The sequence below is a fragment of the Pyrgilauda ruficollis genome, unplaced genomic scaffold, assembly GCF_017590135.1.
Source record: "Pyrgilauda ruficollis isolate IOZ18807 unplaced genomic scaffold, ASM1759013v1 scaffold85, whole genome shotgun sequence".
Taxonomy (NCBI): Eukaryota; Metazoa; Chordata; class Aves; order Passeriformes; family Passeridae; genus Pyrgilauda; species Pyrgilauda ruficollis.
In genome coordinates, this window is record NW_024530488.1 from 3,673,316 (window position 1) to 3,700,091 (window position 26,776).

At 39.8% G+C, this 26,776-nt stretch overlaps 1 protein-coding gene across 1 annotated transcript in view; it reads right to left on the minus strand.

The window, feature by feature from the left end:
- SYTL5 (synaptotagmin like 5) overlaps positions 1–26,776 on the minus strand; it is a 50,136-nt gene that overhangs the window by 14,625 nt on the left and 8,735 nt on the right. The window contains exons 2-9 of the mRNA XM_041487926.1: positions 25,515–25,730; positions 14,600–14,712; positions 13,213–13,342; positions 11,216–11,347; positions 8,279–8,408; positions 6,264–6,393; positions 4,392–4,498; positions 422–514 (exon numbers count right to left, since the gene is read on the minus strand). Coding sequence (XP_041343860.1) covers positions 422–514; positions 4,392–4,498; positions 6,264–6,393; positions 8,279–8,408; positions 11,216–11,347; positions 13,213–13,342; positions 14,600–14,712; positions 25,515–25,730 — 1,051 coding nt within the window. The remainder of the gene's footprint in view (positions 1–421; positions 515–4,391; positions 4,499–6,263; positions 6,394–8,278; positions 8,409–11,215; positions 11,348–13,212; positions 13,343–14,599; positions 14,713–25,514; positions 25,731–26,776) is intronic.

Sequence of the window (26,776 nt, forward strand, 5' to 3'; positions counted from 1 at the left end):
TTTGTGTCCCAAGAACATAAAAGATCAGAGAGCATTTTGAGAAGGAACCCCCCCTCCACAGCCTTCTCTTTGTTTCAATTTAATTAAGATCAAGTGCTCCTCTGCCAAGTTGAGCAGTCACACACAGCAAACACCTTTGGTTTGCCTTCTCCACATGTAAGCTTGATAATAACCCCAGCATATGAGGAAGTCTGCTAATGAGTATGCAAAATAGTTTTCTCTTTCCATGCCCTGAAGTGAACAGCATTTTAGCTTTGAGCAGCATTAATAATATAATATAAAGTCTATCTGAATGTTAAAAGATGTTTCTCAAGTGTACAATGAAAGATTAATGTGATAAGTGATATGAAATAAATTCCTTTCTGGAGGAAATATGGTCTTTTGTGGAAGGACAATGCATATTTTCTGCCCGAGATCTTACTGTTGATAATCCACTTGTCATATGTTCATGCTTTCTTGGATAACAGGAGGCCACTATGTCATCAATATCTTCTTCTGTTTCATCCAGATAGCCCTAAATGACAAACAGGCATTTTAGTTGTTGTGTTCTGCACTGTATTTGGTCAGCCTCTGTCACTTAATTTTGGTTCGCAAGTTCTCCACTTTAGGAAGATGAAGCTGGATGCACTCAAATTCTGTTCTGTAAAGGAATTTTGGTTCACATTTTCCACATCTTTGCACAGACACAGAGCACAAGGGGAAGAGACAGCTGTGGTTTCAGGATTCAGTTTTTAAAGAACTGAAAATCTTCACACATACATTTCATGTCTTATATCAAGCTAGTTGATAAGCATTTTTAAAAGTAATTAAATTTCTGTATTGTATTAATAATAAAAAGGTGGAAAATCAGTAATTGCACCAAACTAAGTGTTTAGTAATTGCACAGCTTCATATAGGTGCTTGAGTTTTAATAAGCAAGACTGAAATTTAGCATCTTTAACATATATACAGAAAAAATTCATCATTTAAACACAGTCTAACCAAATCTTTACATGCAATTGATGGTCCTAATGGGACACTTAACTTTTACTTAAAATAACAGGAAAAAATGCCAGCAGATAATTATAATCCTATTAGGCATAGCTTGGAAATTTCAGTGTTTCCCTAAGCCTTATGGCAGGCATATTTTGAAAGGCTTTGTTTTAAATTTTAATGGAAGTCAGATTTTCAGGTTCCTTATATCTGCTTTGCAGCTATAAAAGCCCCACCTTTTGACCCACCTCCTTCTCTATTGCTTAGCTGCTCTCACTCTTTGAAGCTAAACAGAGAAATACTGTATTCAAATTCAGGAGTCTCAAAGACTTCTGTGCTAACCAGCAAAAGCAGAACAGGCAGAAATGCTGCTGGAGAGTTGAATTCACAGTTTACATAAAAAACCTTGCAGCAGATTTGCCATACTTTACATAAAACTGGCTGTTACATCTCTTCTCCTTTGCTCCAGTGACTGAACTGATATGAAAGCACCTAAAAGTGATTTTCTATTACTTTCCAATTGTAATATTGAGTAGAGGGAAATCAGAATAAGCTATCCCCAAAATTTACATACTGAAGAAAACATTTAGTTTCACATTCTTACCATGAGCTTTCTCTGCTGGTCTCTTATCTTTCTCATTTGTTGAAGGCACTGTTAGTACCCCACAGAAAAAAAAAAAAAAAAAAGGAAGTAATAGATACTTTATACTAAATGAAAGGAAAAACCCTTGGAGACCTAGGCACAACGGAGCAAAACTGTTTCAGGGAGACAGACAGCTGAATCGTTCAAAAGTAAAACCTCCCAAAAACCTGAAATAAAACAAAAAAGCCCAACAAACCACTCCACCTGTAATTTCTATTCCCTTCATTAAGATCAGATGTCAGGTGATGTAGTCTAGTTTTAAATTTGGAACAGGAATATAATTTTCTTACTTGCCTATGGAGCAGGAAGAAAAAATTCTATGCATGAAAAACTCTTTCCTGTACACTGTTGTATGCATACCAGTGAACTTGAAAATAAACAATGCTACATTTTTACTGCAAAATAATTAAACAGAGGGAGGGAAAAAGTAAGGCAACATTTTTAGATTGGGGTGTTTCAGGTCTAGACACTCAAATTCTAACATTGCTTCATGGAGTCCTAACAACTGCTGAATAGCAATTTTTGCCTGCAAGCAGAAATCTAAAACTTAAAAAGAAAGGTTAATATGTAACTTACTGTCTTATTTTGCACCACAACGATTAGATTTCTCAGGAGTTGTTACAGAATTGCAACTATGTAATTGGTTGCTGTTATTAGCTCATTAAAGTTGGAGCCAGTAGGATAGTAATCTCATGGTCTCCAGTGGGGGCTATGAAATGCACATTATCCAATTACTCCTAAAAAAGCAGCTGAGCATGTAATGAACACTACTTGGTCAGGAATTCAACACACATCTCTCTAGAAAAGGTGCTCACATTTGACCACAACACTGGATTTAGCTGGTTCCCCATGCTCCTTGATAAATCTGTACCACACCGTGTGGGTTTTGGGTCTTGTCCCTTTTCATTGTCAAAAGCAATACCACGATAGAGAAGCAAAATATCCATTCAATTTTCCAGCTGATTTCTCTGTATGGGTAAGGGGTTTCTGTGATAAAGGTGGGAGCAAAGGAGATAAAAGCTTTTCCCATCCTTTCAGCTGATGAATTCCAGCAATCTGCATATCCCATTGACACATGGCATCCCCCCCAGCTCTGCTGTCAGCTCCCAGCACCCAGGAACAAGAGACTGAAGGACCTCAGCTGGAAGAGAAGGAGGCGTAACTCCAGCTTTTCTCAGGCTGCAGGAGCTGTTGTTACCATCATCAGATACCTTTCTCTTTGGCTCTTATATCAAATAAACTAAATTCTAGCAGGAATACAGCTTTTATCTCAAACCACTGCATCCATAATGGATATGAGACAAGACTCTGAAGGACTCCTATGAGACAAACTACCCTGAATAAATATGGTAGCACAGAAGCTGATGAATGCAATCAATTCATTTCATAAGGCAGAGAAAGTTAGGATACGGGTAAAATCAGAGAACTGTGACTCCTGTTATTGAATGGATTTTAAAGGGGAATTAGCACCAGACTCCAGAGCAGCTAAATCAAGGTTATGCCAGAAGAGAGGTCTCCTGTGCTAGCCAAGAAGCTACAGAGTTGCAGAGATCCAACCTGAAATTTCACTCAGCAAGAAAGAAATACAAAATAAAATCTCTGATTAAAAAGAGAAAAAAAGAATGAGTAATGGAAAACCTCTCTAGATTTGTCATCCCTGGCAGCTGCCTCAGAGAAATATCTAAGTTGTAATGCCAATTAGTGCACAGAACAGATATAAAGAATATAAAGCGTGCATTTTTGTTTTGTGCCTTTCTTCTGCATTATTTTCCAGCTTCTTAATAAAGAACACATCCTTTTTTGTTATTACAATATAAAAATAAACCACTTATTTTTGAAGTTTTTCTTCCACCAACACCTGACACACAGGAAGGTCTTTTGTTAATTCCTCAAAGATTAACCCAAAGCAATGCTGCAGGCACATTCTCTGGCTGCTACCAATCCAAGAAAAGATGGAAATCCCTTCACATGGTTTTCCACCAAGACTCAAATTTCAACACCACAGGAAGGAGAGACATCTGCCATTGCCAATGGAAAGAGCAGATGGAAGGGCAGGATTACGACAGGCAAAATGCATCAGCTACCAGCACACATTTGGAAACTTTAGAATAAACTGTGATTAGATGAAGAATTATTTAAATAACTTCCCACCCCCCCCATGCATAATTAATAAGCTTGGATGTTCTTTTATAGCATTGATGCACATCTGCAGATCGCTTCTATCTTGGATATGTGCATAAGAGGAGATGGAAGTTGTGAATCAATTCAGGAAAAGCAGTCCATAAAATGCACAAAAAAGGCATGGAGATGTATGGAAGAGTCAACAGGAAGATGAGGCAAACAACTTTGCCAGAAGAGAAAGTTGGGTCTTCCTGCTAAAAATACAGATAAATGGAAAACCAAACCAGGTAGATATTAAAGCCTTTAAACTATGAACTTTCTCAGCATCAAAATTAAAACTTATGCAAATATGAATTAACAGAATTTTGGAGCACGTACAATTTAGTGCCTGAAATTTATTTTCAGGCTAGGTTTCTTTCATCTGTGAACTCAAACACCTAGCAAATTAACAACAAATTGGAACCATGACTATTCATTGAAATCACTCTACAGCAAACATACTCAGAGGATGACACTATTAAAAACCTCATTAAATATCCACAAAAGAATATCCTGCTTTACCCATATTTTGTACAGATACACACACAGTCCTGATTTCATTGGTCCAAACAAACAAAATTTCCACCAAATGAACATTTCCATATTTATTACTCACCAGTTCCTGGTCTAAGGCACTAGGTACAGATTTGCTTCTTATGCTCAGGGTATCCTCATTTCCTTCAGAGAAAGATTCACTCAAATCTATCTCAGATCTGCTGCGGTCTGGGGAAAAAAACCAATTTAAATGTTTGCTATAGTTTAGAAATATTCCATTTCATCTTCCATACAAGTACTGTCCCAAACCCAATGGTTTTTTAACAAAAAAAAAAAAAAATTAAAACAATATTTTATGTCAAATCTATGGAAACTGAACATCACTATGATAAATGGAGAAAGAAATATGCTTTCTGATGTTGCTCAGCCTTCTGGGCAACAATTTTACCCTTGTACTGTTTATGTATCCACTCTGAATGTCTTCTGTGGATGATACCATGGGTCATCAAGTTTTTTACTTTCTCTGGCAGGCTTGTTAGCCTGCAAAACTCACTGTCCAGGTGTTCACAGTGATTGTCACATCTACCACCACCACCACCACTAAAATCTCCCCAGCATCTGCATCACAATCAAGCACCTGGGATACAGACGGATGTAGAAAGTATTTCTGTCATTAGCAGTGTTCCTGGTGCAGAAATTAGGGGGAAATAAATAACCTCAAGAACTCCAGCAGTCTCTCTCAGTCCTACAGGTCTCTTATCCACTCCATAGCATAAGACATAGAAAATCTTTCTCCAAGGTCTCTTAGTCCTCCCCATATAAGTATTTTGTGTGACTGTTTCAATATATTTAGGAAGAGAAGAGAGTACTTTTAGATCCTGCAGGTAGGAATCTGAAAGGTTTTTGACTGTTCATCTTCTACCAGCTCTGCAGCTGATGTGGCAGGAAAGGTCACTCCCCTGAGCTTAATGTCCTTTGAGTTTTGTCAAAGAGACAAATGTAGTCTGAGGTTCCCAAGTTTCCTGTAGTTTTGCTTGTGTTTGGAAAATGGAAATGGAAAAGTCTATTTTGTAAAGTAGCAGAAACAGGAGACTTTTTACTTCCTAAATAAGTAGCCATCTGTAACATCTCTGCCTGGAGTTGCACTGAGCAATATTCTCAAGGAAACTCTGACACTTTCAAGCTGAAATGTCTGAGGTAAAGAACATTGCCTCCTTGGATTAGCTCTGTGGGATACACCTCTGGGTTTTTGCTTTGGGCTAAATCCAGCTACAGTAAAGAGAGTCCTGCTGTGTTTCAGAGAGAAGCCTGTAAACCCAATCCCACTCCATCAGCCCTGCAGGAAGCTGACTGAGTGCTTGGGAGAAGCAGAAGAGTGCAGGATGCTCCTGCCTCCCATTTGAGGGAGGAAAAAGAGGATTTCTAGCCACTGCTGTGGCTGTGACAGCACCTTCCTGTGTGAGCCCTTTCTATCTACCAGCCTCCAAAGAAATGAGGTAAATTACAGATGGATTGGTGTGTTCAGAGCATCACACATAAAAATGAATAGGCAAGAAGTCTGTGAGGGGCTTGTTCTCTGACCACACACTGTTTGCCAAATTTGCTTCTGGGCAAAGTGGGCATGAAATGTAATGGCAGCAGCAGAGTAATGTTATATACAGGTAATATTTCATACAGGGGGGCACAAAGAGAATGACTGAACACCATGCAGTTGTGAATGAAAGCTTGTAACAACTCAAGAGAATGTGATTTACCTAACAATAATGTTGTACCAATGTTTCTGGGGTAAGGATTTCCATTTTTTAATGTAAAACTTGTGAAGGGGTAAAAACTTGATTAGTGAAAGTGTTTTGTTTGCAGAATGAACAAGTTTATGAAACTAACATTTGGTCTTTCAACATGTTTTAAGAACAAAAGGAGAGGAGTCACAAGAATGGGCATAATCCTCTGATAATATAGGCTGCCAGAAAGAAGAAAAGGACTTAATACTTGCCTGATGACAAAGATATCCGAGAAACTGCAATGGAAGGTGTTCCAGATGGTTTCCTGCAGTGCTTCTTTACTAAATCTTCAGGTACACTTTCACTTGCTGGAATAATCATGCCATTTTCCATGCCTATGTCCTGCCCAAGAGGAAAAATGCCCAAGCCACAAATACAAAATGTAAGTCCTATTCGTTTATGAAAGCATAATTTCTATTAGATTCCAGAACCCCAAAGCTCCTTTAACATCCAGTCTATTACTGAATATATTTAGATTCCAGTTTAATCTGCTTTGCTTAGCACTGATGATGCATAAAATTAGCACAAAGATGCAATTCTTGTTTACATTCTGAGTTCGCAGCTGAAGAATCAGGGTAAAGTATCAGGGGAAAAAAACCACTCAAAAGAAAGACAGAAAGAAAGAAAAAGAAAGAAAGAGAGAAAGAGAGAAAAAGAGAGAAAGAGAGAGAAAGAGAGAAAGAAACCTATGGGTTTTGTACTAGCACAATGATTTCAGCCAGAGCAAAACCAAATGCACTTGAACTAATTAAATTATGCCAGTATAACCCCTTAAATAAAGCCAATATCCTTGATGTCATTATGACCTCTTGCCTACCTGTAAAAGAAATGCTAATAACATAACTCCATCTAAATAAAATGGATTTTTCAAACAAACTTAATGCACTTGAAAAGAAGTCAGTCTCTGTGCCGACAAGAACATAAATAAAACAACTGTTCATTTATTTACAGCTCCCAAAACTGCTCTTCATATACACTAACTTATTTTTTTATTAGGAAAGACAACATATTAGACCAAGTATCTGGAAGTTAGAAAGAAAATTTATGTGTTCAAGGGGTCTGATCTAAGCACTCTTCTACCTTTTTTCCAAACTTTAGTGGTAAATATCCCCAAAGAGGTCTAACAGCATGTGAGAGGTGTTCTGATGTTCTGATAACATGTTTATAACACATTTTGTGTTATGGAAAAATTTATGCAGAAAGTTAGAAAGAAAATTTATGTGTTCAAGGGGTCTGATCTAAGCACTCTTCTACCTTTTTTCCAAACTTTAGTGGTAAATATCCCCAAAGAGGTCTAACAGCATGTGAGAGGTGTTCTGATGTTCTGATAACATGTTTATAACACATTTTGTGTTATGGAATAATTTATGCAGAACCCAGTGTCCGAATCCAGAAAAAAACTAAAATCAGTTTGGCCTGATTTTCTGCAAGTGCTGGACTTGCAAAATTCCCCTTGGCAGTCAGTGGCAGAATGCTAGATTGCACATGCTTGAAAGTCACATCCTTATTTTACAGCACTTACTCAAGGCTCCAAAGTGCCAAAAAATGCTTATTCCCATCCCTTGTCCTCCCAGTTCAGATTCTGTAACTCATTATCTAATGCTGGACATCCACAGCAATTTTTAGGCAAAAGAGAAGTGCCTGCCAAACCAAAAACCGCATCACTGGTAAGAGCACGAGGAGCTCTGCTCTGGCAGGGATCTCCACAGCAGAAAGGAGGCTGAAATCAGACTTTCTCTGTCAGGCTCATCCTTATCAATGCAGGACTGATCCCCAGCCAGAGGAATAACTTTCAATGACTCCATGATTTCAGAAGGCTGAACTACTGCTTCATTAAGTTATATGATATGATTCTATATTATTCTACATACTATACTATACTACTAACATACTAAAGAAAAACCCATGACCCTTTCAGACAGTCACGACACAGCTTTGACCTAATTGGTCAATCAGTCCAAACAACCACCACCAGAGTCCAATTAACAAATCACTTTTGGCAAACAATCTCCATAACACATTCCACACGTGCCAAACAACAGGCGCACCAAATAGAGATAAGAATTGCTTTCTCTTCTCTCTCTGAGCTTTCTCACTGCCTTCCCCAGGAAAAATCCTGGGAGAGAGAATTATGTCTCTCCCTGTTCAAAGAGTGTGTGAATGCCACAGATCCTTGCTGTGCTGCAAACCAACCTCCCAGGGAGATCCAGCCCAGCGCTGCCCTTACCCCGCTGCAATCCGCGGTCATGCTGCGCTTGGGAGAGCGTGCCAGGGAAGCCTTGGCAGTGCTGCCTCTGCCTCTTGCATGTCCTGCAGCAGCCCCTGCACCGCTGCTGCCCAGGGAAAGTGTGCTGCCTCTGCAGTGGAGACAGAGGAGGGAAGGGTTATTGCTCTGAGCAAAGCCAGACAGCTCATTTAGCAAATTTAGCAAACCGCTGCAAGAAAAGCACTGTGCTAACTTTATGAGTAACAGAGCCCTGATGGGCTGGGGGATCACCTGGAAAGAAAAAACACAGGCAAAGATGAATTAAAATTGCTTTACACATACAAGTCATTTGAGTATTGTCAGTGCTTCTAGCAGAACTGCCCAAATGGGCAGCTCTTGTCCAGGCTGCAGGAGCTGCGTTTATCCCTGTTCAATCCACACTGCATTCACATCCAGCAGGAGGAGAGGCAACTCATGCAGCCATTCCCACCAGGCTGTTCCACTGGTGTCAAGGGAAACTGCAGTAACATGACACCTCTGGTCGCTTCTGCAGCCAATTTAATGCCAGCACTATCTCCAGAAACTCTAAAATCCTTGTGTATCCATCACTATCCATCCGTCCATCTATCCGTCCATCCATCCATCCATCCATCCATCCATCCATCCATCCATCCATCCATCCATCCATCTCCAGGAAAACACCCACTTATCCACTGTCCTGTTTCTATGTGTTTTTTTGGTGATGTGGTTTTTTGATGTTCAGTTAGGACTTTAGACCCAAACCAGTTGATTCTTTCAACCAATGTAGAAATTTAGGAAAGTTGGACAGGTCTTCTTGGAGGTTTTGTAAAAGAGACAAAAAATAATCTGTGACCAGCACACCAGAACCCAGTTTCTGTCTAACATCACAACAGCAGAAAATTTTTCCATGGAACATTTTCTGCTAGAAAATACTGGCAAATGTGAACACTGTGTGTTAGAAAGGGTAATCTTTTGCACTTTTTAAACGTTTTTAAACAACAAAAAATATTTTAAAATGTGTCCTTAGTTCTTATATCAATCTGCTATTAGAGAGAGATTTGACACATTTTATTCATGTTAAGTAGACAATAGAAAAACAGTGTTGTGACTATGCCAGGCTTCTCCTCATGGTAGAAAAGACCTGAGTGCAGTGGGGTGAAGTGCCCATGTAAACAAGCCTGAAATTCCCATACTGTTTCTCCTAGAAGTATCCTGACCTGAGGCAGCCTCCCAGTTCATTCAGCAGCAAAAATATTTACAGCATTCAACATTAAACATTTTTGCTGGAGTAGAAATAAACCAGGAGAAGAGGTGAATTCATGGCCTGGGTTTCCCTGTTCCCAAATCAATACATCTTCTCTTAAATGGAAACATTTAAAAAGAATAAGAATTCTCTCTTGGTTTCCCTGCTGGTAGGTGAAATACTACCAATTTTGACAATATTACTCTGGGCTTTGCCACAAGATACCAATTTCACTAGATGAGAATGAGATGACAAGTGGAGAAGAAGTTGTCATAATGACTCAATACCCCTTAATTTAACGAGTCTTGCACTCTGGCTCTGGGAACCAGCTAGAAAAAGATTATTTGTGTGAAAGTGAAGCAAGGCAATCAAACATAAAAACTGTCTTTATAGACTACTTCACTCCTAAATCTGTACAGAGAGTTTATCCGGTGCTGAATTCCACCACCCAAACAAAATTATTTTGCTTCATTCATGGTTAACTGCATGATAACTTATAGTTTGGCACACAAAAAGAGCTTCACAGACCTCTCACAAGCATCCCTTTGTCCTTATCCTGGTAAACTCTTAGAGAAAGCTACTAATATTACATAACCTCTATTAATCAGCACAGACACCAGATTCCTCAGGATTTATCCCTTAGATCCTTCACTTATCTCTATTCAATGAAAATGCAGAAAATGAGCTAAAATTCTGCTTCTGGTCTCATAGAAGTCAGGTATAAGTCTGGTGAGATATAGAAGACCTAATAAGCTTAGTGAAAAAAAAAATAGTGAACTGGAAGGATTAAAGAAAACTGGCTTGAAAACTGGATTGGCTGGTAGGGTTGCAGTACCCAGTGGAAAAAAAAGAAATCAAATTAGCAAAAAGAAATCAAGAAGGTTGTCACCATCAGTTTAAGGTATATTGCAAAACATCTAGAATTTGGGATTTGAATTGTAGGTAACAAAGAGAAGCAAGTTCTTGCTTGAACAAGAAGGTTTATCTATGTGCATGCTAAACTCCCTGATGTTCCTTTTACCTGCTCCTTCATATCTCTTTGGAAACACTAGTTTAGAGACAGGAAATTGGTATTAAAACTTACAGAAAATTGTTATTTTTTTGTTAATCCAAATTGTAAAATTTCTAGGCGTATACACCTGAAGAAAGGATGTGGGTGTATATTCAGAATAGGGTATCCAACTGAACAAGGGAACAGTGAGCTGCTTTTTGGCTTCATTTTGAAGGTAGGATATGACAGGAATGTTGCTCTTGGAATTTTACAATGCCATCAGAGGCACCAGCAGAGATCTCTTAAGCTCAGAAGAATAATAAAGTAACTGGGACAATAGTCATGGAAAGAGAAGGGCAAACAGGCTTTGAAGAAGAAAACATAAATTACAATCAATTAACATTTCATTAGTAAAGAAAGCCAAAGAGCCTCAGTTCTGTAACATGAACACAGCTCATCCATTAAAAGTCAGAAAACAAAAACAACAAGGTACTGACACTGGTCACCAGCTGAACACAAGGAGAGTAAGATGAGATAAGTGGAGATAATTTTTTGGTTTGTTGGGTGTCTTTTGGTGTTTTTTGTTTGTTTTATGAATACAAGCTCTGTTTCTCAGGCAGCATCCAAAGAGACAGAGCAGCCCAGGGCCCTGGCACACGGCCCCGGCTCGGTCCCAGCAGGAGCTGTCCCAGACTCTGCTCACCTCTCGGAGCACGGAGCTGATTTGCCTCCACGCAGACCTGAAAAGCCCATTTCAGCCTCTGAGCCTGTGCTCCTTTCACCTTCACCTTTTCCATATGTGATTTCTCCTTTGGTAACTGCCCTGATAACCCTCCTGTTGAAAACAGGGAATAAAAGATTTTCAAAGTTGTGATGTACACAGTCCAGTAATTTCATCTAACCTATGGACAACTCTGGATATAAAGGTCAACAGAGCTATGAAACTGGTTCCTGGGGGAAGAAAAACATTGTATTTACTACAAACTGCATTTTAAGACACCAAAACACTAAAACATTCCTTCTTTTCAAGCTTAGGACCAGAATTGCCTTTTCTGAAAATCCATCTCTTTTTTGGGGGAGAGTTTATAGTTAGCAAAGTATTTTTGACTAAGTGTGTGTATTTTCCTTTAGAAAATTATGCTATATGTATTTTCTCTTTAGATATTTCTAGAATTACATGTATCAAATGCCCCAAACATGCCATTCCTGAAAAAAAACATAATATCACCTCCTTATCCTGCAAAACATGGCCTAATGGGACAGAAATGAATGAAATGAAATTTTGCACAGTAATGGTATTCCTCATGACCTTACAAACCACAATAGACTGATAAGTTATCCCATTACACTGTCAGTAGCAGCTGGCCCCAAAAGAGCCTTGCTAAAACAAATCCACTCATGAGATACATGAATGTGGAACCTGAGGGAGGAAGAAGCAAGCAAGGAAGAGGAACAATAATGAAATATTTAGAAAAGAGGGCACCAACTATACTAGGAAAAGCAAGCCAAATTCCTGTAGGATTAAATTTCTGTTATGGGGAATGTCACCACCAAAAACATTTCTGCCCACAAACAGAAACATCACCACTAAAATAAATAACAATTATAAAAACAATTGTTTCTTGCAAGTGAATATGACTAATTCGTTTGCCTAAAGGATTTAAATGGAAGGAGGATTGGAAAAGTAAACTTTAATGCTCTCTTAGTATGGCTACCACTTAGCATGACTCAGAGCAAAATCTAGGTCTGTTATAGAGGATTCCTTAGACTGGTTCTTTCTTCACCACAGTTTAGGAGGCCAGAGGCATTCTGATGCTCTTTTTCCCTATATTAAAGAGAGATAAATCACTGATGTTAATTTCTGGAGTCACTGGAGCAGGTAATTCCATGCTCATCTCTCCTTGGAAGTAAAAAAGCTGTGAAAGCATCCACGTGCCCTATCTTTAGGATCCCTGACAAAATGTGTTCTTCCTTTCAACAGAAACAAAGTTTTCCAAGCACCACTGGGGCTCCAGCCATGACATGAACTTCCATTCAGGTTTTCTTCCCACTCACCCAATAGCCTCCAGCTAGGTCCAGACACCACTTGTGCAGCCACAGTCAGTGCATCTGCCTGTGTCCCCTGAGAGTGAATGCCCCTCAGAGGGCAGAGCCAAACTGGGGTTAAACCCTGCAGGATGAGCAGCAGCAGCTCTGTATATTCACTGTCACACACACACACTCTTAGGCTGTACTTGCACAGCTGGAAGCTCCAAGGAAAACTTGTCTTGGGAACCAAACTGACCAGGACACTTAAAAACCCCATGTCCTACAAATAGTTTTTTGGTTTTTTTTGCATTTGCTTCTCTGGCAAGCCTGCCTTTAAGGACACTCTGTTACTTCTGAGTAGAAACAAGAAAAATCCAAAAGTAAAATTGACTTTTTTTTTCTGCTGCCTTTATGGCTGAAGGACAATTACTGCTGCATTTCCCAGGAAACAGCATTCCAATTATAGTAAGTATGCCTTTAAATGAGGCAGTTTCTAATCCTGGGAAGTTTGAGGCTGATGTGGAAGACTGGAAAAACTCAAAAGAAAATCTCTCCAACCACATACAGCTGATTTTAGATTTATCAGTTTTCAAAAAAAAAAAAAAAAAAAAAACCCAACAAAAACCCAAAAACCAAAACAAAAACCAACAACAACAAAACCAAAGGATTTACCCAATCTTTCTAGGTCTGCTAAAGACGGATTTGTGCCCATTTGTGGAGCAGACTGGTACACCTGGCTTTTCTTCATTCTCTTGGGCTTGATCTTTGAATGTTCTTTCATCATTTGTATTGGAAACTGTGTCTGCAGTGAAGGGAGAAAGAAAATAAAAGGTGAGATTCTGCACAAATAACACAGCACGTCAAACAACCTACAAAAACAGATAATGAAAAAGCCTTGGGGGCTCTTTGTAATAAAATAAAACTTTATCTTGAGATGTTCTTCATTATCAGCTCTTGTCTTGAAATACACTTCCAGATTTATTGCTGACAATATTTAATAACCAAAGGACCTGAAATTTAATTTTGAAATGTACAGTATCTTCTGTGTTGAATGAAAGAATGTTTTAATAATTAAAATATTTGTTCAACTAGGAGCAAGGTATGGGAAAATGACTTAAATAGATTTTTCGATATATCTATCAAGTATTAAATAATGAAATACCCAATCTGACCACTGACATAATATTAATAACTTACACACTTGCCAGTTTTACAGTTTCTGAAGCACAGTGTTATTAGCAAGGTCTGTATTTTCCAAGGAACAAGTTTACACCATGTATTTTTTCCAGTGGCAGTAAACCAGTCTCTTTCCATACAAGATAAGAGATAAAACTGGGCATAAATGTTGCATCTGAAACAGACTACCTAACAGCCTTTGTGTTCAGAGTGAAGGAATTAAGTGAGTACAAACCATCAGCATCAGGAGAAACTCCAATTTCTTACACCAGTGGTCCTGTAGTACCCTGTAAGGTACCAGAGCAGCTCACACACTCTGTGCTTGGCCAAGACAGACAGACAGACAATTTACTGTACCTAAAAGTGCAGGTGCAGCTTGTTTGAGATACCTGGGCAAAAGGAAACTCTGAATACCAGGTAGCCTGGATATAGCCCATGATCCAACAGACAGCACAGGAGCTGAAATTTACCTTTCTTTTTCAGAGTTGAAAAAGAAAATTTGAGTGATTTTTACACACCTCTATCACAAATAAGAGAGCCAAAGGCAAAAAATGACCAGGCTGAGATCTCTCCATACAGCCAAACTTCCCGGCAGGAACTGAGAACAAACTTTCTCAGTTTGAACAGTGATTTTTTGGACAGTGAGTTTCCACCTGTTTGGACAGTGAATTTTTCAGCAGCTCCCTGTCTCCACAGAGATACTCCTTTCATATAGTCCTTACCTTTCCTGAATATTAGTCATTCATAAATCACTGTATAGGCACAAATAAAAAATTAAAATACTGGTTATACTTCAGTCAGGATTGAAAGACAAACCAAACACTCAAGAAACAAGGTTTTGAACATATAAAGCACAAGTAAATCTCCCTCTCGTGGTCCCTACCTGGGAATTTGTGAAGGATTGACTGTCTGACAACATCAGTTCCAAGATTTGATTGTTTGAAGCGCTTTGCTCTCTCTTCAAAAAACCATTCTCCTGTCACTATCCGTAGCTCTCTGTGAGAGGAAAATGAAAAAAGCCAGAGACACATACTCATTAACAAACTTGGCCAACCAAAGCTACTGCAGTTCATCAATCAGTTGCCACACTCACAAATTCTGGACAACATTTGCACAGTTCAAAATAAAGTGTAAAGAGACTGATTGTAGAGCTTGGAATAATAGGACACTTAGCAGAAAAATATCACCTTACTTCGTGAGTGGAAAGGAACTTTCAGTAGATGGAAAATTACTTGGCAAAAAAGTGTTTCAACCACGTTTACAAGATTTCTGTAGAATACACAGAACATTCTGTCATCCTTGTCTTTTGTGAACTACTCAGCATCAGAGTTTCCAATATCTCCAAAATTACAAGAGACATAGAAATAGCAACACTGGATTGAGGGAGAAAATCCCCCAGCAAAGCTCCTGCCAGGTGAGTCAGCAGTTCATGGACCCCATGTGGTTATAGAGAGGTTGCTGCAAGCCTATAAATATTTTTCATTTCTAGTTTTATATGCTGACACTATATGCAGTTTCTTCACATGGCAGTGCTACTATGAATTAGCTGTGTACCAGCAGTTCAGAGCAATGAAAACTTGTCTTTGCTGCTGTTCTGGATAATGCTGCTTTTCTGGATTCAAATGCTTTTACCTATACTAGCAATTAAGAACGCCTGTACTGGCATTGCTGGGGTTTTAATCTGGGTGTATTTTTATGCTGGTTGTTAGCCTTTTCCTGAATTAGTTTCATTATGGCATACCATCGACATTTCTACTGCCTCACTACACATAACTGATGGCAAAAAGCTACTAATCATGAATACTCTAATAAAAAACAAATAAACAAACTAATAACCCCCAAATATTAAAAATTTATTTAGCTCCAGACATGTTCCTGCTTACTGTTCAATAAGAAAACTTTCAAACTTTTACTGGAAAAGAAATCATGCAGTCTCTTGGGCATGAAAATTACTACAGATAGATTTAGAGCACTGATCAATATTTTCACTATTAAGTTATTTCTGAGTCATGCCTGAATGTTGTCTTTCTTGAGAAAGTACTAAAAATTACAGAATAACATCCTGACACTGGTGAAAAGACCTAATATTATCAGTTTGTCCAAACCAGTTAGTGAATCATGCATCTTTCATGACTCACAAAAAAAAAAAAAATAGAAAAATCAAAATCCCAAATACATGTCCACAGGCATAGAAACAGATTATTGCCTTATCTTGTTGTTGCAGACTCCTAGTGAAAAAGCCCTCCATAATTCATCATCACAATCACTCAGTCATTGTGAAAGGTATTAAATAAAATCTTTATACTTCAACTGGGAATTTTTAAATTACTTCTGTTGGTTCCAAACACTGTAAAGGATTCACTTCATTAGAAACTATGCCTGGCCTGGCTGGTGTAAAAAATGTTTTTTTTCTCGGAATGTGTATTTTCACAATTCTCTAACAGCATGCACTTCTCTGTGCAGTTATTTTATTCCAAGACTTATGGCATGTTTAATGTTTTGTATCAAACCATAAACCTTCCAGACCTTTCACTACACCATCAAATTCAATTGCAATGTGAATGACATATCACACTGCAGTATGATCTATATAATAAATTTGGTTTTTTCCTCAGTTACTGCCAAGTTTTACCATAAAACTCCACAAGTGCTGCTTCCCCCTTGGATGGAGATTTCACCCATCCCTGATATTTTACCAGAAATACTTAACTTGATCAGGGTCAGACAGAGCACTGCCCACATCCTTATCCAGAGAAGCATCTTCACCCTTCTCCAGGCTCTGACACCCTAAAGGAGCTGTGACCCTCACCCAGGGCTGCTGCTCACAAAGTTCCAGGCTTTCACAGCCGAACCCTGCAATTGTTTCCACACACAGCCCTGGCAGTGACACCCACCTGGGTGGTTCATGGAGGGGCAGCTCTTTGCCACAGAGCCCCTGTAAAGCCATCCCCTACATTTTCTGGCCAGATGTGAACAGTGAGGAGGCAGAGAAAACCTCTGGTGCTGACGGGGTCTCTGAGGTCGGGATGACCCCGACATTGTTAAAAAGTCTCTTTTTCCAGCCCGGCGCTCGAAGAGGGAGTCGGAGTTCCTTGGCTCTGGTTTTCAAGGGTGTTTATTTTCTCTTATCTCTTAATTCTTTTCCTGACCCGCAGAGCTCTGTCTGGCAGGTCGATTTGCAGCACACTGCCCGCCCTTGGGCTGGTATCAATATTTTATACTAAGAACTACATGTACTTTATTTACCGTTATTTTCTGATACCTATCACCTATGTTAGACTGTCTACTTCTACTCTAAACCAATCCTAAAGTGCCAACACCACACAGAAGATGGAGGCTAGGAAGGGAAAGGAGGAAGGACAAGGCAATGCCCAAAATCCTCCATCTTGCCTCCTAAACCCCCCTCTAAAAATCCCCAAAATTCCACTTTTCACCCTGTGATAAATTATCATTCTACTTAAACTTTTGTGACTTGTAAATCTTCATACAGGTTGGTAATTTTCTCCATGGGTTGATTGAAAATCCAAGTGTCCTTGGCTTCATGCCAAGGTCTCTGAGCCCCTGCCAGGGGCCCAAGCCATCCAGGGATGTGCTGGGTTCCGACATGGAGCCTCCTGCATCACAGGCACCCAGGGGCTTTCAGCCTGGGTGGAAGGGTGGCTGAGACCAGAGTGTCTGCTTGTTTTACTGTCCACTAGTTTTGTGATCTGATGGGAGATTTGACCCTGCAATAGCAGGACCAAGAGCTCAGGGGGAGTCCTGGGGGCTGGAGAGACCGAAGGAGCTGCAGATAAGGGAAGGATGGTTGGGACAGCTGTGGAAGCAGATGGAGGACTTTGGGCTGTGCAGGGAAGGAACAGCAGGGCTGTTGCTGGTGGAGGCATCCATCCCTGGGAGAGGGCCCTCCTCTCCTCCATTCCACTGTGGTATGGGACCTTAGAGCTCACCATCAGACCCCCGCTCTGTGTCCCCACTCCATCTGATCAACCTCTGCTGCTCCTCTCTCTGGTAGGAAAGCAGCCTCCAAGGTGGGAAAGGCTGGCACCAGGCTGGCAGTGAGGAAGGAGAACTGTACAGAAGGACTTTCCCTTCCTTTGCCATCCCTGTGTAACTACTGACCCAATACTCATCTTCCTCAAAACATTAGCTTTGCAGAGAAGGGACAGATCAGTTTATTTGGGCAGCAACAACTGATCCCTTTATCTTCTGGCAAAGGAAGAGCAATCTTCTTCTCTTAATAATCTCTGTTATCTACAACCTGCCACTATCAAACAGCCCCAAATTACACAGCTTGTGCTCTCTTGCTTAGCCAAGGATGTTCCTGGACATTGCTGACAAACACAAATTGGGCCCCAAGGAAAGAGGAGGGTGCAAATCCCTTTTCCAGGGCTGAGCAGGCAAAGAGTGTGGCAGTCACTACAGTGGCAGAGCTGAACTGTGCCTGTCAGAACACAGGACATCCCTCTGGGTGCCCTGGATTGCTCAAAATCCTGACAGGGGCTTGCAGATCCTGGCAGGAAGCCAAAGACACTTGGGATTTCAAGCTCAACCCATGGAGAAAATTACCAACCTTGTATGAAGATTTACAAGTCACAAAAGTTTAAGTAGCATAATAGTAGCTGTCACAGGGTGAAAAGTGGAATATTGAAGATTTTTACTATGGGGATCTAGGAGGCAAGATGGAGGGACTTGGGCTTTGTCCCATGCTTCTTCTTCTTCCTAGCCTCCATCTTCTTGGTGATGTTGGCACTTTTGGATTGGTTTAGAGTAGAAGCAGGCAGTCTAACATAGGTGATAGATATTGGAACATAACTGTAAATATCAAATACGTAGTTTGTAGTATAAAACACAACACCAGCGCTGTGGGAGGGCAGTGTGCCTCAGACTGACCTGCAGAACAGACCTCGGCCGGCCAGACAGAAAATATTTTAGATAAGAAATAATAAACAACCTTGAGAACGACGGCCGAAGATTTCTGACTCCTTCAACAGCTGGGTTGGAGAAAAGAGACTTTTAACACACCTCGGGGTCACCTTGACCAGAGGACATCCCAAGATGTGCCCATTCAGGTAATGACCCCAAACTGAACTGCCCACCTTCCTCATTGGGGTGATGTTATTAAAATCCACCTTTTCAATGAGGTGCCAACTCCTTGCCAGGGATACTCTGAAGAGGCTCAGACCCATTCTGCTCTGGCTTCACCAGATGAATGAGGTCTGCGGCAAAACACGGACAACTCTCTCAACTGAGGCACAAAACATGGCACAGGGAGGGAGAATTGCCTTCCTTTAGTCAGGTGCTTCACTCCTCTGGCCAGCCCTGTCTGTCCTCAGTGAAAGGGGAAAAGCAGCAAGCACTGACACGCAGCCATTGTGAGTGCTGCATGACACAAGAGGCCTCAGCCCTCACTTCAGACCTTCACCTTTATTTCCATCAGCGTTACTGTCTTCAGATCCTAAATTCAGCTGGCAGATCATTTTTGCAAAAATGTCCTTACTCAACAGATAATTTCTACAAAAATATCACTTTCTAATGAAATAAAGGAAAAATCCCCAAGCTTTGCAGATTTGAATTTATAGTGCACTACAATTGGATGTATTTTCCATGTATGCTGAACAATTCACACAAAGACTAGTGTTCATGTTATCTTTATCACTCATACATGTCAGGAGTACCTATTAAAATAATTTTTGCTCTACACATAAATAGAAATGACTTCAGATCAAATGATTGCCTAAGTCTCTGACTTGGAAGTTTGAATTTAATAATTACATTTGACATTCTGAATCAAAAAATTGAAGAGCAAGACCTAAACAGCCTTATAATAATAATAATGTTATTTTCATACAATTATGACAAGGGGAGTCTCTCTCCTACTGAGATGCACTATTTCAGATACAGGATTAAAATGAACCCTTTCTGTCTAAAGAACTCTTTCAGGTGAAAAGAAAGCAGGGCTTTGCTCAGTAGCAAATTAAATCAATGCTTGCAGGTTTGGCTTTGTTGTTTGTAAAATGGGCCCAAGGTCCATGCGGACTGCAGATCATGCTGTGTGAATGTGTTTCCTTCACTTCCTCAGTTAGATGTAGCCCATGATGTAAACAACGTGTAATTTCTACCAAAACAGGATCTAGACTGGCCTTTCAAGGTGTTCAACAGATGCTGAAGTCAGTAGCTTTAGAAAAAAGGAAAACAGTGTTATAAACTGTAATAACAGCAATTTTTGCATGATTGCTCTTTCCTACGCTCAGAACAGCTAGGAAAATTAACATTCAGGCAGTTGAGTACCAAATACTTCAGGTATCTGCTGAAGTCCTTCTATGTTAATTACTGATCCACCTACTCCCATCATCAGGGGAGAGGGAGCAGGTTATGGTTCCATGCTTCTTCCCCCTCTGTGATCTCCCACTTTAAAAAATTAATGACACTCTGCTCAATTTAGAAACAGAACATAACCTATGGCCTGCCCCTCAAAAATTCAGATTTTCCACTCTCACTTTTGTGAGGCACTTCATGGTTAAATGTCCCAGTTAATAATAAAAAAATCCATTTCGGATGGAAAGTCCCAATTGTTACTTTCAATTATTTCTTTAGGGCAAAGCCCCACACTGGTAAAAGAGCTTCATCTCCATTTGATCATCTTGTCTAACTCACATCCACAGCAGATGCCAGAGATTCAGCCTATCTTCCTTTCCATCCCCTGTTTGTCAAGTTATTTTACTTCCTTCTCAGGAAGAAAATGTGGGAAAAAAAGGCAAAACCAAAGGCTGGATAAAATGCAGCCTGTGTTTGAACATAGCAAAACCCTTATCATATACTCTCACATACCCTCATCTTTGTATTAAATTCCACACAGTATTTTCTGCACCATAAATTAATTCCACTGTAAGTTTTATTATGCTGTGAGGCTATTAAACAGAATTTTTTGACCCTGTGAAAAGAAGGCAAACTTGCCTAGAAGTTACTAAAATAAAATTATAAGAAATTTGAAATGAATTTGCATACTAAAACATTGGAAATGCCTCTATTTTTAGGCTCCTAATGGGAATAAATGTTACTAAGAGATTCCAATGAATTTTCATGACATGTTAAGACAGCATAATTATTTCAGAGATTAAGATAAATTTTCCATTACTGCTTTGTTCTGCTGTAATAACTTGGGCTAGCTAGACATTTGATATATAAAGGCAGTGCTCTCAGATACCTAGACACACTTGCAATGGGAAGAACAGACAGCATCAAGGTGTGAAATCAGCCCTTTGGAAGACAGCTGGAAGAACTTTATTTCCCTCAATCTATTGATCACTTTGTCTGCCAAATTTAAAACACAAAGTGATCACAATTTAAGAAAATGCAGGGGGAAAGAAGAGACCTTAATGGAAAGTTTCTCTTTTAACACCCATGTTAGAAAGCTCCTGATGACCTCAGTTCCTTGTATGGAGGGAATGGAGCAGAAATCTTCCTCTTTCAAGAGCATCACTACATACAGACTGGATATACCCCATTAAATAGAGCAACAATACAGCTACCAAACAAAACCACATGGATAAGGACTGTCCTGTTCTCTGACCTTAGCTGGAGAACTGAGTTTGGCCGAACACTTAGCTCTAATCCTTCTTGACCTGTTAATGCTTTGTCTTGAGGCTTTATATTTTCCTTGGTAAGAACACCCATGATGGGCAAAATCCAACTAAACAATTTTCTCTTTATGGACATTCAAGGGAGATATTCTTTGACAGTAACTCTAAACTGTAAGACAACTTACATATAAACCTGTTTGTTATACTTAAAAATACTGATGACCCTCTATCACTATTCACATTCAAATGTCTTTCCTCAAATTCACTAAATCTCTTTTTTTGAAAGCTTTTCAGAATGTAATTCTGAATTTATTGTAACAAGCTTCCCTGTCTCCATAAGCTGTTTTTCAGGCAGGTCTGTCTCTGGTGAAATGGCAGATGAAGTGCTCTAAGTATTATTTTATAGAAGTCACATTCTCTTGTTTCCAGGTGATGTTCTGATTGACAGATGAACAGAGACTGTATTATTAAATGAACTGGTGTCTCACCCCTACAGCCACCATCATGTTACTATGTTGTTCTTGGGTTTTTTTAATTTGTTCATATAATAATATTATGTTTTACCACATACTCATAAAATTAGCATCTTGAAATTACTGTTCTTGAAATCAAAGTGAGCAAGCTTGCAGTTTGCCACCTTTTTCCCCCTTTTTTTGCTAGCTGGGCATAAATCCACCATAACTCTTAAAGCAATGACAACATTTGATCCCAGGCCACATGACAAAATGCCCTTTCACTGTATTGAAAGTATCCCAAACTCCTGTGTTAGGACTGGATAGGCAGGACTCAAAAAGCTCATAAGGAAAGAAATGTCAAAATATGCTAAATGAAGAAACAGGCAGAAGGTGGCTGATATTATCTACATTCTTTTTATTGACACAAGTTGTTTCTGCAACCACTCTGGATTATCTGTGTAATTCAAGGTATTTCTGCAGTAATTTGTGCAGTAGCTGTCTTTGAATGACCACACTCCCCACCCAGTACCAGACCTTCTTCTCTGACACTAAATGTACTCATTAGGTTTTCCAACAGGGCTGAAAAACTTCTGGGCATATTTCTGCAGATGTAAATTGTGACTACGAAGAGGGCTAGTACAAGCTACTGCTATAACCATCATCTTAAATAACACTTAAAAAAAATACGCTCTTGAGCACAATTTGGGGAGCACAGCATGAACTAGTACAGCACCAAAATTGTACAGGGCTCACAAACACTTCTCCTTGAATTCTGAGGGTCTCACAGTCTGTATGACAGCAGACATCACATCACAACAACAGTTTAACCTGGCTCAGCTAATGGAACAGCTCAGCAGGGGCTAGAGTCTATACAGATATCAACATAATGAAGGCTGCTAAAAAAGGGACAAAGGAGAGGGACAAATAGAAAAGTTTTCCAACACTCTTTGGAAAGCATGGCAAAACAGACCAATTTGACAGACACAAACACTGCATGCAGGTCAATGCTACAATGCTAAAAGATTTTTCTCCTCTTCCTGCCTTTTGTTTGCTACTTATAAAGCATAAATCTCTCTTAACATGTATTATTTTCTCTTCCTTGCCTTCTGCCTTTTCATCTTGTCAAAGGCCCTGTTAACTTAACCAGCTCCTCCATCAAATGTAATTAAAAAAGCCAGAAAACCCTGATTCCCCCCTGCATTTCTCACTCGGTAGAAAAGCAGAACTGAAATAATTTAAATGAAAACTATGCACAATGATGTAACTGAAATGCCTTTCCCAGACTTCCATCTCCACACTGCCCACACAGAAGATTATCTCTCTGTGTACTCCCAGCAACGCAAAAGACATTTTACACATCATTAACTGTCATGAAGTCTTGCAGAAACACCGCATATGAACAAAACTAAAGGGGAGAGAGAGCTTTCAATTTAATCAAGATACTCAACATGGACAGAATGCTAGCTCTTGAAAAGTTCAGCACTTTGCAAGCAAATTACACCATGGTGTGTAATAACCTAAAGGCAGGCTTCAACCAGAATAAATTGTCAAGGTGGTTGCTAGGACCCCTGCTTGGCACACAGAACTGCAGCACGCTCAGGAGAAGCAGAAGTCACACAGGCTTTGAGAAAGGCTTTGAGAAATTGCCTCACTCATCTCTCAGCCCCAGAGCAGAACCATCTTTGCTGATGTCATCACCCCAAGAGAGGTTTATCCAACCCTCTGTAAAGCAACATTCTGCAACCCTTCCAAGTTATGTCAACGTTCACAGCATCTAAATTGCATCCTTTCACTTCAAGTATCACATTACTCTTCCTACCCAAAGAGGGGTCTTAGAACAGCCTGTAAGCCACGTTCTGTAGATTTAAAACTCAGGTATTTTCTGTTGCCTAGGCTGAACACTTGTGACTCCTTCTATTGCTCTGGACATCCTGTGCACTAAGTTTTATTATTTTCTGCTAAACTTTCTCCAGGTGGCCAGTATGAATTCTGATACACAGAAATGGGCAGGTACTCTACATAAAAGAGGATTTTATCATGTATATTATAGGTTATAATTTGGCTTGTACATCATCGTGTGATGCTCAATTTTTCTGCTGTGGAAAATTCTGTTGATTCATGTTCAGCTTTTTATCCAGTACAATACCCAGATCCTTTCCTAAGGAACAGCTGCAGAAGCTGTTTTTATTCTCATTTTATGTTTCTGCAGCTGCATTTTTTCCCAAATGTAGCACTTCCACATGCCCATAGGGAGCCATCACTTGCTTTACCTTCAAACCACTTCTCTAAATCCTAAGCATCACTTTGAAATCCAATCTTGTCCTTGAGCATACCTGGAGCACCTCTCAGTTTTATGTCTCCTGCAGGTGTAACTGGCAAATTCATCTGCTTCATCAAGGTCCTTAACTAAAATATTTAACAGCAATAAGCCAGGAAATATTCTGCTCTATATCACTGGGGTTTTTAAAAAGGCTTTTTGGTTTGTATGTGTGGTGCTTTTCTGGTTTTTTTGTGTTTGTTTGGAGTTTTTTGGGCTTTGTTTTCTTGAGCTTTTTTGGCAATGAAATGTCCATAACCATGCTGAGAACAGTTTTACAATTTTCCAGGCAGGTCTGCAATCACACTGGCAGAATTTATTCCAGGGCACAGCTACCCTAATTTGTCAGCCTATTAGAAAGTAACAAGAGAGAGTATCAAAAGGTTAACTTCAGCCAAGTTATAAGACAGCAACCAATCCTCCTCTGTCACCTGTCAAAGGTGGAAATTAAATTGGTTTTGACATTATTTATTCTTGAGCCAGCTCTTACTCCTCATCCTGTCACCTTGTCTCGGCTTTCAAACAACACAGCTACCGTTTGTTTCAGTGTTTTTAGAGAAATTAGAGGTAACATGGCAGAATCAACAAATCCCTTTTTCTTTTCTTCATTTTCAAAGAGCAGCATTGTGTTTGCTGTTCCCCATGCTGTCACCTCACTGGCACCCCATCACTTCTGAAAGGCACAGCACTGACATTATCTCAGAAACTGCCTGAGGCAAGTACAAGGAGCTCAGCCAGGCCCCTACCGATTTAAAATCATTTCACAAATTAAACATTTTTCGTCTTAAGAGGTGAGACACTATCCTCTGGATGTGCCCCACTAGATGCGGAGGAGGTTAAGCTCCTACTTAAAAATGGATGCAACCTTCTAAAGTTTGAAGACACAAACCTTAAACTCCGTGCCCTGCTGTGTTAATTTTTCACTAACTGTCTATGTACCCAAAATCTTGACAGAATTAGCGATTTGGGGTCACTTACTGAAACAATTTACAGAAAGCCTTCCCTTTCTGATCCCATTAGTTTGAAGGTCTGCTAAAAAATTCTGTCAATTTCTTTTTTTATTCCATCTCTTTCTTACATTATCCAGTCCTTACACTAGAATACATAACTGAGCTTTGTTGCCCAACACATTTCTCCTTCCCTTCATGGTTATCTTACCAAATGAAGCAAAAAAATCCCATATTACCAAACTAATCCTTCCTTTATGGTTGTCTTACCAAATCATGCAAAAATTCCCATATTACCAAACTAATCAAGTGAATTATTCTTCCAAGTCTTTGGAAAACAAGCTCATTGAAACTGGCTTGGAACTGGGAAAAGAGGTAGTGCAGCAAATGAAAACCCCAGATAAGCCTCTCCCTTTGTGTATTCTCTGTAAGGGGATGGCACAAAATCCCTGCCAGGGCTGTAAGTTCCACACGTGGTTACAGGAACTGCCCAACTTACGCAATCTTGGCACACACCGAGCACTTCCAGTGCCCCTCAGCTCCCAGCACACGACAGGAGCTGCAGACCCGCAGCTGGCAGGTCTGGCACAGGTCTCCCCTGTCAAAAATGAAGCCCAGGCTCTTCTGGCAGCGAACACAGACCCTGCTGCTGTCCTGCTGAGAGTGGCGGTTTCCGCCTTTCCTTCGCACTTCCAGAAGCTCGTTTTTCAGTTTCCTGGAAGTAAAAAAAAAATAAAATATTTTAATTTGGAGATTCAACTCAGTGATCTGTAAGAACTTATTAACAGATTAAGATTTTATGCTAAAAATACAAGACATGAGTTAGTGCAATTATTTTGTTGTTGTTGCATTTGCTGTATTTCTTGACACACACATGACACAGAATAAATCTATTCCCCAGCTGTCAAGAGGAAAATCTGGTAGATCACTTTGAGTAAATGCAAATAGCTGAGCAGTTCTGGGCAACTGATAAACCATCGTTGCTTGTCCTTCATCAATAATTCAAGTCATGCTGAGCCCAGGTTGACAGCAACTTAGAACTGAAACTATCCAGAGCATGCACAGAAGGAAAAGAAGAAAATATTTTCTACAATTAGTGTGCATTTAATAATATGCCAGTGCAGAGTTAGGTATGATTACATATGCAAATCTGTTCCAGTTATTCAATGCCTTAAACCAGCCCAAACTAAAAGATCAAACAGGTAGTGGTGTTGTGCTGTGATGACACAATCAAAGTAGAAAAGGAGAATGCCACTTTAAATAGTGTGACTTGCAGACCTTACCAGTTTTACCACTGACTCTACAGAATAAAAATATTTGTGTTTAAGACTAAGTTTTGAAGTCTGCAGTTTCTATGGCCAGTGAGTTGGGTCCTTAAGAAGAAAACAGCTGTGGGATGTAACTAAGCTCAGTGGCTGCTAAATTCTTTCCGTTTTCCATGTCTAGGTGTTGCTGTGTCCGTATTACCCCACCCTTCCCTATGCTGTCTTTCATGCCCATCAGCAGCCAGGAGTCCCCAAAGTCCCTCAGTCATGAAGCACTCCAGCTCACTGAAATCACTGTCTCTGTACCCACATAGATGCTTAAGGGGGGGATTTAAAAACCTGCTGCCACCTTCACCACTAAAGATCAGAAAAAATGTGCCAGAAGAAAACCACATGGAAGATAAAATCAATGAAAGATTGCAGGTTGCAGCTCAGTAAAGGAGGCCAGGAACATTGCTTGGGCCACCAGGGAGTCAGCTCTGACACAATTATGTTA